Source organism: Bison bison, unplaced genomic scaffold (genome assembly GCF_000754665.1).
Source record: "Bison bison bison isolate TAMUID 2011002044 unplaced genomic scaffold, Bison_UMD1.0 scf7180017864475, whole genome shotgun sequence".
Lineage (NCBI taxonomy): Eukaryota > Metazoa > Chordata > Mammalia > Artiodactyla > Bovidae > Bison > Bison bison.
Window position 1 is genome coordinate 2,329,533 of NW_011495036.1, and position 16,193 is coordinate 2,345,725.

Here is a 16,193-nt window from a genome sequence, read left to right on the forward strand (position 1 = left end):
CATCAGGTAAGAACAGGGGTTGTAGCACATGGCTGCATCATTTTCCCAGGAAGACCTCGGATTTTAAACATGGATTGTGGGGCTTCTCTGGTGGCCCAGTGGTTAAAAATCTGCATTTCCATTGCGTGGAGCACAGGTTTGACTTCTGGTTGGGGAACTAAGATCCTGCATGCTGAATGGTGTGGCCAAAAAGTAAGTAAAAATAAATTAAACATGCATCCCTTACGGTTTGATGAGCTGGCCAGTGGACGATGATGTAGTGATTCTCATGGCTTTATAACTTGGATTCTATTATTTGCAATGAACACCAAACCCCAGAGCCTTGAAATTCTCGTCTGGGATCAAAACCAAGGATTTGCTCCCATGACATGTGAAAAGAGGGGACTCACCCTGGAGAGATGAAGGTTTCCCTGCTCTCTGGGCTCAGAGTGGGGAGTCTGTCCACCCCTCAGGCCTCTTGGAGCCTTGGCCAGACATGGTCTGGGGTGGTTAAGGGGCCAACAGGCTGACGGCTGAAGTCGGGGTTCCTTTGGCGAATCTATGGCGGTGAACTTGGAAAAGTGGTTTGTTCGAGAGAACAGATTCAGAGACGTACAGAGCAGACTTGGTGCATGTGGGCCCGGGGCTGTCTCTTTCTCTCCTAATCTGTGCCCATGTCCTGTACAGACGCAGGCTGAGGGGTCTATGCTGATGGCCAGAAGATACCTGGGAACCACTGCCTGTTTCTGGCATTAAAGATCTAACCCATTGAATATCTCGGCAAAGCCTGGAGACGAAGCTGGGTCTATAGAGAAAGAGATTGTAGAACTTTCTGTGCCATAGCCCCACACTGTGCAACAGTTAATTTGAATTAAATTTAATTACGTTTACCCCACCTCAGCTTGTCTCCTTCCCCTGTGTTCTCACAGTTTAGAAGTGGGTCACTCACTGTCATCTACCAAGTAGGCATTCATGTTCTTACAAAACTGAAACTTATCTTTGATCCTCATCTTTCTATTCTTTACTTCTTTTTTTTCCTTAGCATTTGTTTTACTTCTTTGTTTAGCATTTCTCTTCTACAATTCTTATCCCATTTTATTTTTGGCTACACCTCACGGGCACTTAGGTCCCCGACCAGGGATTGAACCCAGGGCCACTGGATTGCCGGGTAAGTGCCTACTCCATTTTCATGCTGTGCTTTTCATCTAGCTGTTGGGCTGCCAGTGCTCCAGCACTTCCAAAGATCAGTCACCTGGGAACTGAGGCAACGACTTCAGCCTCCGTGTTCCAAATATTAGCTCTGTGGCCCTGGGTCTCAGCCTCCCCATCTTTAAAGTCAGAAGATTGAAATCATTAATTTAAAAATCCTTTTTTAGCTTTAGCAACCAAATTAGAGTCAGTTCAAGAAAAAGTTTTTATTCCATTATTTAAAGTATATGAATAGAGCAAAGAATTAATTTATTAAAATATGTGCAAGATAAATATATGGTATACATGAATTACTACAAACCTAGTCATATCAATGACAGACTGAACGTACTAGTTGTCAAATTAGAATATTTTCTAACTATCAACATTTAAATCTGGCAACTAGTACTGTTGAGATGAAGTATCCAACTTGTGGAGAGATTGTGGAGAGATTGTGGAGTATGTGAAGAGTGAGTTTGGGTTATATACAAACTTTACATAGGCTAAGAAACAGTTACAAGCTGTAGAAGTGGTTGTTATGGACAGCTAACTTGGTGGTCAACCTATGAAGACCTGAGTGGGAGCAAGGCTGATGGGCATGGGGCATCAATGCGGGTCTTCAGATGGGCAATGGTCAATCTCTTCTGTCAAATCAGAGACATCCGCATCCCCGGCTCCTCAGAAAGGCATTACTTTTTCTTTTTCTCCTTTTTCCCTTTCTTCTCCTTTTTTCCTTTGTCCTTTTCATTTTCTTTGTTACCTCCTGTTAATGCCAAGGCTCGCTTTTTACCCATAGGGGTCTTGGCATACCAGTCCTGAAATCAAACAGATGTTTAGGAAAATATGAAAATGACATGAATTCACTGGTATGCCCTTAAAAATAAAGACAAGCTTGCTGAAAGGAAGGGGGCAAGCAGCCATTAAACACTGGGCTTTTAAGGTATGTTCTTTCTTAGTGGTTTTGTATATTTCTACACTATTTGAAACTTTCACCTTAAAGAGTTAACAGAGAGACTACTTGCCAGGTCAAACCAAGAGCCCTTCCCACTAAGTCACCTGACTTCCTGGGGGTCTTGCTCTAACCCCAAGTTACCGAGGTTTTTTTGGTAATGTGAGTAGCTCCCTGTGGTTCAGACAAGACCATCAGCTGGACTGATGACCAACTGTGAACCTTGGGAGGGCTTCAAACACTCTGAGGGAGACTGTTGAAAACAAGACAGAAACACTGGAGCCAAAAGATCCCAAAAGCACTCAATAATCACAACTGGCCCTGTAATGACGTGTTTCTCAACCTTCACTTATATTTGAAATCTGAGAAACACTTTGGCTTGCAAACTCTGAAGTCGTATTTCATTAAATGACTATTGTTTGTGTTTATGCTTAGTTGCTCAGCGGTGTCCAACTGTGACCCCATGGACTGCAGCAGGCCAGGACTGCATGTCCATCACCAACTCCTAGAGCTTGCTCAAACTCATGTCCATCGCGTCGGTGATGCCATCCAACCATCTCATCCTCTGTCGGCCCCTTCTCCTCCTGCCTTCAATCTTTCCCAGTATCAGGGTCTTTTCCAATGAGTCAGTTCTTCGCATCAGGTGGCCAAAGTATTGGAGTTTCGGCTTCAGCATCAGTCCTTCCAATGAATATTCAGGCTGACTTCCTTTAGGATGGACTGGATGGATCTTCTTGCAGTCCAAGGGACTCTCAAGAGTCTTCTCCAACACCGCAGTTCAAAAGCATCAATTCTTCAGTGCTCAGCTTTCTTTATGGTACACAACTCTCACATTCATACATGACTACTGGAAAAACCATAGCTTTGACTAGATGGACCTTTGTTGGCAAGGTAATGTCTCTGCTTTTTAATATGCTGTCTAGGCTTTTCTATAGCTTTTCTTCCAAGCAGAAAGCCATTTCCTCCTCCAGGGGATCTTTGCAACCCAGGGATTGAACCTGTGTCTCTTGCACTGCAGGTGGATTCTTTACCCAGTGAGCTATTGGGAAGCCCTTAAATGACTATAATAAACATTATTTATCAATTCTCCTATTGATGGACTTAGAGGTGATTTTCAATATTTTGTCATTATGAATGCTGTTGAAATTCACAAGTTTAATATATATGAGAAAGCTTATATTAGAAAGCTTCTCTGGGGCATATACCCAAAAAAGAATTCCTGGGGTTGTAGGTAGGTCATGAGCCTCTTCAATTTTATCTCTGAAGGGGTGTGAGTAGGACACTGTCTCAGTCTTTGTCTTAAAATGCCTGTATTTTCTTCCATCTCTTGGATGCTGGTTTGTGTGTAAGTATGTGTGCTGTGTGCTCAGTCATGTCTCTTTGTGACCTCACGGACTGTAGCCCATCAGGCTTCTCTGCCCACGGGATTCTCCAGACAAGAATACTGGAGTGGGTTGCCATTTCCCTCTCTAGCAGATCTTCCTGACCCGGGGATTGAACCTGTGTCTCTTGCGTCTCCAGCATTGCCAGGAGAATTCTTTACTACTCTGATTCCTGAGAATCCCCTGGAGGCTAGTTTTGCTGGATATAGATTTTAGGCAGCCAGTTATTTTTCCTCAGCACTTTGAAGATAGGCTTTCACTTTCTTCTGGTACTAATTGTTGCCAAGGAGACGTCTAATTTCCCCACTGCTTCTCTGCAGGTAATCTGGTATCATAAGACTGGCTTGTCATCTTGTTCTCAGTTTGACAATAATGTATGTAGATATAGATCTGTTTTACTCATTCGGCTGGGCATGTGGAATTTGTTTTTAATCTAAGAATTCATGTATTCAAGTTAAGAAAGTTCTTAGCAAGTATTTCTTCAAATAATCATTCCTCTGGTATTTCCTCTCTTCTTCCAAAACTATTATCTGGGTGCCAATGTTTTCAAAGGCTGTTACTTGCCGTTTATAGGTTTTATCTGTTTATTTTTTTGTGCTGCTTTCTGAGGGAGCTCCCTAGGACCATCATCCATTCCACTAATCTGTTCTTTGACCATCTCTAGCCTGGCGTTCACATCTCTTTTGTTTTTTGACTTTTTATGTTAGTGACTATATTTTTCATTTCTAAGCTTTCTGTGGGCTTTTTTTTGATATAATTATCTGTTTTTACTCCATTTCTGCCCATCTTTGTTTCAAACATTTGTATGTTTCTCTAATGGAAGTTATGGTTTCATTATACTAATCTAATTACATTAGTATAATCTAACATAATGGATTAAAATCTAACGTAATTAGATTTTTGTTTAAACTATTGTCTTTTAATCATTTCTGTTTGAAGATTGTACTCAGCACTAGATTTTCTGAAATGTTTTGGAATTTTGATTTTCAGATTTGTCTTGGCCTCTCTCTTTCTCTCGTTATGCCTCCGTTCCTGAGCAGTGCTGAAGTTGCTTCCATGTGTTCTCTAAGCCCACATTCAGAACCAGGTCTTACCGGATGTTTAGAAGTCTTACAGGATGCTCCTTGGTGGTATTGGGACGTCAAACATCTAGTCATGGAGGCAGCAGATTTGTCATTGTATCTGCCACGACTCCTAACCCTTTTTGCTTCCTATTCCTATTTCTCTCTATGCTACATGCCATGCATCTGGCTGTCCCTGTGTTTGAGATTTATCTTTGTTTCTGGCACTTGGGGATTTTGTCATTCTTTTTTAGCTTTGGCTTACCTTTCAACGAAAGGTGAGGTGGCCAAGCAGTTAAGGTGACAACTAATTTACTGAGACACAGGATGGACTGCGTTCAATGGCACTGGCTTCGGAGTAAGGTTTGAACGTCAGCTCTGCTCCTTTTAAGCTGTGTCACCTGGAACAAGTCCTCTTGTGGTTTTCTTTTTCTGGTTGTTTTATTTTGGCTGCTGTAGCACATTACTACATACTTAGTGGCTTAAAACAAAGCACTTAATATCTTACAGTTCTGTAGGTCAGAAGTCCAAAAGGGGTCTCATGGGGCTAAAATCAAGGTGTCTGCAGGCTGTATTCCCTTCTGGAGCTCTGGGGGAGAATCCATTCCCTTGTCTCTTGTAGCTTCCAGAGGCCACCTGCCCTCCTGGCTGGTGGCCTCATCTCCGCCTCTGGGCAGCAGTGCTGGGCTACCTGGAGGTCCAGTGACCCCTCATGCGGCCGTCTTTCTGTTTCTCTTCTGACGCCCTCTTCTAATTTTTATGAGTACACTGGCCTCATGAGGATAATTCAGGGTGATCTGTCTTCAGGCCAGCTGATTAGCAGCCTTACTCCATCTGAATTCCCCTTTGCCATGCAACCTGACAAATTCCCAGGTTCCAGGGACTCGAGTGTAGACCTGTTTGAAACTGACTATAACCCAGTTTCTTCATCTGCAAAATAGAGCAATGGTGAGGTCTGAATTCATAGGGTGCCTGGCTAATAGTCACAACGGTATTAGCTAACATTGTTATGACTATTACATTCTTATCATTCAGTATGTTCTCCATCACGTCCACGGAGCAGGTACATGTGTCTGGAGAACCTGTAAGAAAGATCTCAGTCTGACACACTGTTAGCAGCACAGTTAGGTGGAACTTCTCAGGGTGACGATGATAGACCTGGTTACCAGCATCTAGAGCCACGCAATCTCATTATCTGGAAGAGTGACAGTGTCATTCCATCTGTCCATCTGCTCAATCCATTTCCCACTCAACAAGTTAACTGAGCATCTAGCTGGGGCCAGGTGCTGGGTGAATCCCGGAGTAAAGACAGGAAGCGGAAAAGGATGGGGCGGGTGGGTTAGTGATGACGGTGGTAAAATGACCTAGTTCCTTTGAGAAACGAACATGATGGAACTCCGCTCAGTGTTATGTGGCAGCCTGGATGGGAAGGAAGCTTGGGGGAGAAAAGATCCACGTATTTGCATGGTTGAGTCTCCTCGCTGCACACCTGAAACTATCAGAACATTGTTAATCGGCTACACCCCAATACAAAATAAAAAAGTTTGAAGTTAAAAAAAAACCAGCAAAAACGAGTATGAGGAGCAGATGCAAGAAACATATGCGTTCTCACCCCAGGTTATAAAATGGCAGCACTTCCTTCTTTTGATTAATACAATGGATTCTAGTCACTGGATCTCAAGTACCTGAAACAGGTATAAAGCTTCTAGAGATTATTTCAGACAGTAAAAAACCCAGCTAAGAGAAAACACCCAAACCTAGTTCCTCAAAATAGGGAGGGACATTGTCATTTCACAAAGGAGAAATAACCTGGGGATTTCTAACAAGAATATATCGCTTGAAGAGGATTAATATTTGCAGTCAACACTAACAAGGTTTAAATAGTTAGTGAGTATAATTCAGACGCTGGCAAAAACTTCAACTTGGAGTCATAAATATTTCTTCTGACTTTTCTAGAGCAAGGATCAAGGAACTGTGGCTGATGGGCCAAAGTTGGTCTGTTGTCTGTTTTTGCAAATAAAGTTTCATTGGCACCCGGCCACACCCATTCATTTATTTGCTGCGTCTGGACACTTTTGAGGCAGGACGTAGAGTTAAACAGTTGGGACAGAGACCCCGTAGTTTTTGAAGCCTAAAACATTTACTGTCTGGCCCTTTAAGGAAAAAGTCTGTCAACTCGTGTGCGGACCATTATTTTTGGAATCAGTGTGGTGACTATTTTTCATCTTCATTGACCCATCAGTGGCAAAGCAGAAGGGGAACAGTTTCTAGAGTTGGTGGAAACATGACCCATTGTAGAGGGAATTTCCCTAATCCCAGGCAGGCTATCAAAGATGAGAGGTCTGAACGAAAATTCCAACTCTTTCTGGTGACTGAATGGCCAAGATGGTGATGGATATAATTTCATGGATACAGTTTCCCTTCTTTTTATTCCTAGTTGGCCAAGAAAACTACCTTCAGGTCCAGAAAGAGAACTCAATGGTGCTCATTGCTATGAAAAGGGTTTGAAGGGGCACCTGCTGGCCTGGGCCTTGGGGGGTGAGGGTGAGGGGGTGTAATTCTGACAGTGCTTGGAGAAGGCACATCACTCTTGGCTGGTTCTTTTCCTCCTATAGCAGAGGGACCTGGAAGAAAACAATTCTGTGAACATCTCAGAATGTGTTCAAAAATTAGAAAACTAAATCCAGCTGAATCTTCTCGTGATTTCCTATCACAAGTGAACCCAGGCACATATGACACAAGCCAGCATTGGCTGGAAGTACACTGTTTAGGGAATGGTTTTCTCCAGGCAAAACCTGTTCCGTTATGTGAATTGTGAAAGTAAAAACCAATGAGAACAGGTGTGTGTGTGTGTGTGTGTGTGTGTGTGTGTGCAAATCCAATAGTTCTGAAGCTCCTACTCAATTCTGCAATTTGATTGTTCTCTTATAAGGTTCTCTTACGGCTCAACTGATAAAGAATCTGCCTGCAATGCGGAAGACCTGGGTTCAGTCCCTGGGTTGAGAAGATCCTCTGGAGCAGGGAAAGGCTACCCACTGCAGTATTCTGGCCTGGAGAATTCCATGGACTGTATAGTCCATGGGGTCACAAAGAGTTGGACACGACTGAGCGACTTTCACTTTCACTTATAAGGTTACGGATCACAATTTTCCTAAGATTTAGAAGACACATGTTTTATTGCTAAGGCCAGAAGACACTGTGGACCTCAAATTTCACTGGATATGGCAGAGTCCAAATGCATGAATAGAGGAGGGTGGCGGTGTCGTGTATGACAAGCCTTTGTTGCTGAGACATGCGCTGCATTTACCTTAAAGCTGTCTTCTTCCTCCTGGTAGACAGGATTCATGCTGGTGAGAGAGGCAATGAACTCGAGGGCAGTGAGTGGCTTGTGGGACTGCTGGCGGATTCTCCGCTCCGTGAGCACCTCCTTCACCACTTGGACAATGTGTCCTTGTGTGAAGCCGTCGGTGATCTTCGCCAGGCAACTGACACTCAGGGTGTCTGTGATGACGCCACCGTGTCGTTGAATGATCTCCTTCCACAGAACTGTTGTGTCCAAGACGATGGTAAAGACAGAGAATGAGAGTCAGCAGAGAGAAAACAGGGTTAACCCAGTCCCCGGGACAAACCTGCCTCTCACCAAGAAAGGAGAGCACAGGGGTCTGCTCCAATTTGTAATTCAAATGAGCATGGGGCCAAAGAACCAAACACTTTGCCTCGAGTGATTTTTCACCCACAAGGCATGCACATCGATGGCCCTGAGTTCTACAGATCCCTCAATCCCTTGTGAATTGACAAAACGTTTAATAAGGGTCAGTATACACTATCATGTGTATTAATACAACAGATCACTAGCAGGAAACAGTTGTACAGCTCCGCAAACTCCGCTGGGTGCTCTGCAATGACGTGTGGGCGGGAGTGGGGAGGGGTGGGAGGGAGGTCCAAGACGGAGGGGATATATGTATACATTTAGCAGTCACTTCGTACAGCAGAAAGTAACACAACCTTGTGAAGCAATTACACTCCAATTATAACTTTTTAAAAAAGGTCAGTAGAAATTTAGGGTGGTGACTTCGAAGATGTTCAAAATCTTCCAAAACTGGAAATGTATGATGTTTGGTTCAGTAGGAGTTTGACTTGAGTTAGAAAGGTCATTTCATGTGTGATTTATACGTGTAGAACTGTAGCACACAGTCCGATTTCCATCCACTTCACAGGGCTTGGTTCCTGTTGGGCGTATGACACTGCAGAACATGTCCTTTGAGCAGAGCCATACTCTCTGCCCCCAACCATGGCAACCACGCACAGATGAACAGATCTACTGAATGGTGCCCTGTTGCTGTCTGGGTTGGTGGGACCTTGGGTAACCGGGAGATTCCACTTGGGACATGGGATGCTGTGAAGATGAATTAAGAAATAATCCCTGGTGCTTCTTAACCTTAGACACAGGATGGTCTCCCACACAACATTCAAGACATAACACTTTGAACACTACATCCATTCTGTAAGAGAGATTCTACAGAAATAAATTGAGACCCGCTGTGATATGTTTTTCCAGTGGTCATGTATGGATGTGACAGTTGGACCATAAAGAAAGCTGAGCACTGAAGAATTGATGCTTTTGAACTGTGGTGTTGGAGAAGACTCTTGAGAGTCCCTTGGACTGCAAGGAGATCCAACCAGTCCATCCTAAAGGAAATTAGCCCTGAATATTCATTGGAAGGACTGATGCTGAAGCTGAAACTCCAACATTTTGGCCACCTGATGCAAAGAAGTGACTCATTTGAAAAGGCCCTGATGCTGGGAAAGATTGAAGGCAGGAGGAGAAGGGGCTGACAGAGGATGAGATGGTTGGATGGCATCACTGACTCAATGGACATGAGTTTGAGCAACTCCAGGAGTTGGTGATGGATAGGGAGGTGTGGCGTGCTGCAGTCCATGGGGTCACAAAGAGTCGGACACGACTGAGTGACTGAACTGAACTGAAGTGTGAAGTGTTAGTTCTGTCCAGACAGTGAGGATGGGACTGGGCAGGGACAAGACTGTCCATCTCAGAGCCAGCCCTGGCACGGTGAAGGCTGGGCTAAATGTCCCTAAAGAGTTTTGACCTTCTTTGAGGAAGGTTAAAGACAGTTTTTTAATAAATGAAGATTCCTGCATGATCTGAGCACCGTCAGGGGTGTGGAATGACTACATCATCCAAACACATTGACCCCTAAATACCAGGTGAAATGAAAAGTTCCAGTGACTGTTGAGGAATAGAATGACTTGGGACAGAACAATGACCCACACAAGAGAGTCTGGTTTTGGGGCCTCAAGTTATTTCTCCATCCTCCTTGGTGGGGGATCCTTGGCTCCAAGGTGAGCGGAGTTGCTGGGAAGGGGGATATGTTACCATGGGGAGGCTTGAGGCCACAGTGAAGCCTGCAAGGGCTCCAGGGGCCCCCAACCTGACCTAAAGCAGCATCTACCCCCTGCATCTACGCTGCTACTTCCTTAGGGGGTTTATTTAAACTTGAAGTCATCTTAAGGTTACCTGTAAAAATAGAAGTAGAAAGATTTAATCCTTAGGCTTCTGTGAGAAATAAGGACAAGAAAGTATAGACAGCAACTGGAAGAAACCGTTCTGATATACAGTGGGCATTTTGATTTCTATAGCTTTATTACTGCTATTTCTGTAATTACTATTAGTCATTCTATTTTGTGGGGCTTCCCAGGGGGCTCAGTGGTATAGAACCCGCCTGCCAATGCAGGGGACATGGGTTCAATCCCTGGGTGGGGAAGACTTTCTGGAGAAGGAGATGGCAGTGCACTCCAAGATTCCAGCCTGGAGAATCCCATGGATAGAGGAGCCTGGTGGGAGTCCATCGGATCGCAGAGAGTCGGACACACGACTGAGTGACTTAACAGCAACAACACTGCATTTTGTACCAAAGTTTTCTAATGCTCACTAAAACATCCATGATTGATATAAAAGCTAACACAAAATAAACAAGAGTATTTCTGAGCATATTTATGTAAAGACCCTGGAGCAGATAACGATTACCCTTATCTAAATACAACTGTCACAGATCAGAAAACAACCCGTGGTAAAAATACACAGCAACAACAACCACCACATCACACCACCCCTTGGGATCTAGTCTGTCTTGTCCACATTCATAACATCTAAAAACTGTGCAAACAGGTCTGAGCGGTGACTTGGAAGCTAAAAGGGAACGCATCTTATGGCACAGGTGATAACCCCTAAAGCTGAGGAGCCAGAGAACACCCCAGACTGGGACCCAGAACAGCTTCAGTCTCGAGGGCTGAGGGCAGCCAAGGGGCTCTCTGCACCCAGTGCTGTATTTCGTTTTCCTCTCGTGAATGCCGAGGGCTTCTCAGTTCTTCAGGCTAATCTACATCCCCTTCTCCTTCTTTAGACTGAAAGGAATCTGGTCTTTGGGTCCCCTGCGAAGAACTGACTCATTGGAAAAGACCCTGATGCTGGGAAAGATTGAAGGCAGGAGGAGAAGAGGACAGCAGAGATGAGATGGTTGGATGGCATCACTGACTCAACAGACATGAGTTTGAGCAGGCTCTGGGAGTTGGTGATGGACAGGGAAGCCTGGCGTGCTGCAGTCCATGGGTGAAAAAGAGTCAGACACGACTGAGCAACTGAACAATAACAACTCTGCTTTTGCCATTCCAAATTGATTGCATCCTGACTGCTGGAGAGGACACCATCTCTTAAAATTCATTTTCATTTGGGGTCTTGCACAAGCACACGAGGCTGAATAATATGATTTGGATGAGCTTCTGGACTCTGTAGTCTAGAATTCCAGAAAAATCGAAAGACACGAGCTGGACTCCTCTGAGCAGATGCTGGGTCCAGGGTGGGGAGCCTGTGATGGATTGGGTTATTAGTGGAACAGACCCCAGGGAAGAGAGGCAAGAGGCAGAGCATTAGGAACATGGAGAGATGGAAGCCCAAAGGGATTTCTGGGGACTAGACACGGCATTCATCAACCGGGGGGGTGGATTTTCTTTGCAGAGACATTTTGAAGGAAACAGCTTGATTTGGGGAAAGAAGGTAGATATTGAATTATATTTGGTAAACCTTAAGGACAGTGTTTCCTCCGGCTGATCTACCCTTAGCTTCTCAGCCCCATCACCTGCCCCCTCCCCGCCTGGAGGAATTGGAGAAGTTGGATGGTGATTGTTCCACACACCTCCAGCGCTCTGCCTCCTGCAAACAGATGGACAAGCAAGGGCCCAAGTTATGAATTTGCAGGCCAGGCTTTACGGGCTGTGAGAGACCATTTTTGATCACTGCAAAGACAGGAATAGTCTTTCTTTAAGATAGATGTCCCAGTCAGTGTGGCTATGATAACTTCAAGGTCACTGGAGGAAACAGGCAGTGTTTATGATGTTGGCGAGAATGGCGGCCTCAACAAATCACCCACCAGCAAAGAAATATGTGAGATGCATGTGGCTGAGCGGACAGAGCCCTGAGCCCAAGACAGCCGCTGCTGCGGGTTCATCATCTGCGCGCAGGTGAAGGGATGCTTCCTCCTCCTGTCCCACGTGGCTGTGGGAGGGGGTTCAGGCTGGAATCTGTCACACGATCTGAGTCCCTAGAGAGGCCTGGCACTTCATCAAAAGAGCACAACTGTCCTCGTTAGACATCAATAGCTCCATTTTTAAAGGGCCTCTGGTTTTGTCAAACAGTGGAAACTATTGAATCCAACCAAAGTCAAGAATAAAGTTCTGGCTCCTGAAAATTAATAACACACTACTCTACTCCATTAAGATAGCTTAAAATATATATACAATGCAGAGAAAGAGAGACAGACACAGAGAGACAGGGAGAGAGAGATGCTAACAGGAGTGGGGAAGCTCTGACGAAGCTGGGAGCCAGGAGTCCTCTGCAGTGACTCACGGTGGGCAGAGAATGCTGGTGCCCACCCACCTCCTGAGCTCACCTACACTGCCCTGTCCCCTTGAACCTGAGATCACGTAAATCATTCTGGCCAACGTGGGTAGAAGTGCTGTGGGCCCCATCTGGGTCTGGTTCCTAAAATCTCCTGAGAGATCATTTGGAGGATCTTTTTCTCCCTTTGATGCTGGTTGGCTGCAGAGGGTCCAGTGGAGGGCTTGCCGGCCCCAGAAGTCAGGGAAGCCCCTGATGATGGAGAGATAACTGCATCCAAAGTCCCCCCGTGCTTTGTATAGAACACTGATTTATGAAGTCTGGACCACAGTTTATGGAGATAGAAATGAGTGCATGTTGCAAACCGAGTGGCTAATAAGCTAAGAGATTTTCATGTATGGGGAATAAAGGGCTGTTCTTTCAGCAAATCGCATTAGCCAGGAGCTTAAGAACAACCAGAAAGAAACATATAGTCTCTCTGTTTTGGTGATGCTACTGTGAAGGATTAACAGAAACCAAGTCTGACCTAGTAGATTTTATTACTATCATCAGTGCTCACCATTGCTGCTGTGTCATCGCTAGCTCCATCTCCTCTCTTGCCACCACCACCGTGACCACCAGGATCTCCTTCACCCCCAGGCTGCAGTCATGACCACCATCCTCAGACTACAGTCACCATCACCACCATCACCACCTCTAAACCAGATCTATCACCACCGCCACCACCACCATGGCTGGCCAAGATGACCCCTCAGTGAGCTGCGCTTTGACCTCCACAGCCTCTGTCGTCCACTGTCCTTGACCTTGAGCTGGCCCTGGGACTTTCTCTTGACCAGCAGAGTGTGGTGAAGATGACTGTGTGACTTCTGAGGCTGGGTCACAAGAATCCATCCAGCTTCCTCCTGAATCTCTTGAAATGTGTGCTCTCAGGATGCGATTTTGGGGACCCAGGTGCTGTGCAAAAGGCCATGGGGAATGGAGAGCTGGTCCCCCAGCCCCAGCTGAGCTTCTAGCTCATCCAGTCACGGAGGGAACGGTCTTGGATGTCCAGGCCTATCCAGGCTTCAGATGACTGAAGCTCCAGTCGCTGTCATGAAACACCTCGGGGGGAGGGAAGCCCCAGCCAAACCCAGTGGCCCCTCAGAACCACAAGAGGCATAGGTTGTTGTTTCCAGCCCCTGGGGAGGGCTGTCACACAGCAAGAGACGTGGAGACCCCATCAGCACCACTGCCGGCTCCCGAGCCATCTACCACCCAGCCGTGGAAATCCTCCTCCTCCACGACAACCATCAGCACCTTATTCCCCCTTCTCCTCCACCTCTACCCGTGCTCTTGGGGGGCTGGGATGGTACTGGGCATTCCAGCCATCTTATAGAAGGGTCACCACCACCCTGCGAACTCCACGGTTCTCCTACGTTACAGATGAGAGAGCGGGGAGGCTCAGAAGGTCAGCCAACTTGTCAAGGTCATCAGTGATCCAGGGGCCAAGCTGGGATCAGACCCAGGTCTGCTCAGAGCCCACATCTCACCCTTCTTCCCCATTTCACTGCCCTGTTTCCCAGGGTCCCTGGTTGGTACGGTTCCCGGTTAATAATAGATTTCCAAAAATGTGGATTTTGAATCTGTCTATTCAAGAAAAAAAAATGGAGAAAAGTAAGCTATTGTATTTAGCATGTAAGTCAATCAACGTTCTCCTGAACTAATATTTTAAGATTGGAAAAGAAATGCTGCCGGATGAGAAAGGCAGCACCACCATGGGGACAAAATGAGGGACCCGACTCTACCTGTTGGAAGGAAAATTCACACCCTCGAGGCTTCTGTCTCCCTCGGAGCTCAAAATATTAATCCCTGTCCAGTTTCTTCGGAGAAGGCAATGGCATCCCACTCCAGTACTCTTGCCTGGAAAATCCCATGGACGGAGGATCCTGGAAGGCTGCAGTCCATGGGGTCGCTGAGGGTCGGAGACGACTGAGCGACTTCACTTTCACTTTTCACTTTCATGCATTGGAGAAGGAAATGGCAACCCACTCCAGTGTTCTTGCCTGGAGAATCCCAGGGACGGGGGAGCCTGGTGGGCTGCTGTCTATGGGGTCACACAGAGTCGGACACGACTTAAGTGACTTAGCAGTCCAGTTTCTTATCGTCCAGGGAGAAACGATCATGTTAACAACAGAACAGAGGTGTACACTTTGCTCTTCTGACCTGGTATTTGCGTTTATAGCTCAGAGTCTGGCTGATCCTGGCACACTGGGCCTCACGCCCTCTTCTGATGCTCTTGGGTGATGAAGGCCACCCTCCCGGCCCCACACGACAGCACGGCCATCACGGATGGCCCAGCCTCGCTGGCTGCACACGGGAAGGGGTGAGGGGGTACTTGCCATATCTGGAAGCATAGTCTGGTCTGGGAACCAAAATAATTTTTTGGTAAGCTTTGCAGAAAGGTTGAAGTTCCGCATCAAAAGGTCGCTTTGTGGTCCCCACAATTAGAATCCTGTCGTCTGGCTTCAGGAGTTTCAGCATTTTGGGAAGCTGCTTTTTCAGGCGCTTAGGTTCCATCTGGGAGAAACAGAGAGGAAAAAAAAAATGAGCCCACATATAGAAAACAGAATTAAGAGCTAAAGAAAGTTCAGCCTCGGACGCACCATGGGATGCCCTTACTAATGTGCTTTCAGGGCTGCTGGCCATACTTTCCTAGAGTGTGTCTTGGGCCAGGTCTCAGGACGTGATTCCTGGTTGGTGTGGTCTGAATTGCTGGCCCTTCCTTTCCTCAAATCTGGTGTTCAGATTTGGACAGGGGGAAGGAGGGAAGCACCTGACCGAACGTTCTAGCATCTTAGCCCTAAGCATGGGAAACGGGTGGATTTCCAAGCGGAAGGAAGCTGCCTGGGGTTGACAATGGGTTCTGGTGTGTTCCTCCGAGCTGTTTTGCAGGTGAACCCAAGACTTCCTTTGTTGATGGCCGTGACAATGAGGATCCAAGGTCCCGGATCTCAGGTCTGAAAACACCCCGTGACACGGAGTGTGACACCACTTCTCTCTGAAGCAGTCTGGATGTAGTCCGAAGCTGTCTTATTTCAGTACAGCCTCCGCACTAACTGAGGGTCAGGAGCAAGATGTGAGGCACTGGAGGGAGGAGGACTTCCGGCCTGGGGGTAGTGGTGAGCAGATTTGGCCACGTTGCCATGGCAACACACCAGCCTTCAACCAGGGCAGCAAGAGGAGAGGAAGTGGTGAAGGGTGGTGGGGGGCCTCCACAGAGATGCCCAAGCATACTCTGGGCCTCTTTTGCTCCCCTTTGGCTCAGGGACAACTTAGACACGGAGTTAAAGATCTCACCTATGCTGGGGTTTCCTGGAACCGCCCCCCAGCACCTGTGAGGTCCTCTACAGAGATGAGGGCACCTGAGGTTTGTCCTGTGAGTCCCGCACCCTCGGGCTGAGAGACAGCCCTGTACGAAGGTTTGCCGGAAGGGGCTGGGGAAGCCTAGGGAAGGGAGGGAGCACGTGATAAATTCCATCCTTGGGAATAAAAGCGAACAGTGGAGGGTACTGGAGGCCCAGGGGAGTATGGGGGTGCCAGAGCTGCGTATGGCTTGCAGGGCCTTGGGATCAAGGCCACTGTGTGCTGGGGGACAGCCAGCCTGCTGGGCAGAGGGCTGGAGGGTCAGGGTTGGCATGCAGCCCGCAGGGTGGGTGTCAGCTGGGGGAGGGGAGAGGAGGGGC

The 16,193-nt window shown here is 46.7% G+C and overlaps 1 protein-coding gene across 1 annotated transcript in view; it reads right to left on the reverse strand.

Moving 5' to 3' along the window:
• Positions 1-1,383: 1,383 nt before the first annotated feature.
• Positions 1,384-16,193, reverse strand: part of IQCA1 (IQ motif containing with AAA domain 1) — a 187,889-nt gene continuing 173,079 nt past the window's right edge. Inside the window, exons 17-19 of the mRNA XM_010862043.1 lie at positions 14,850-15,027; positions 7,867-8,105; positions 1,384-1,982 (exon numbers count right to left, since the gene is read on the reverse strand). Coding sequence (XP_010860345.1) covers positions 1,857-1,982; positions 7,867-8,105; positions 14,850-15,027 — 543 coding nt within the window. The 3' untranslated portion in view covers positions 1,384-1,856. The remainder of the gene's footprint in view (positions 1,983-7,866; positions 8,106-14,849; positions 15,028-16,193) is intronic.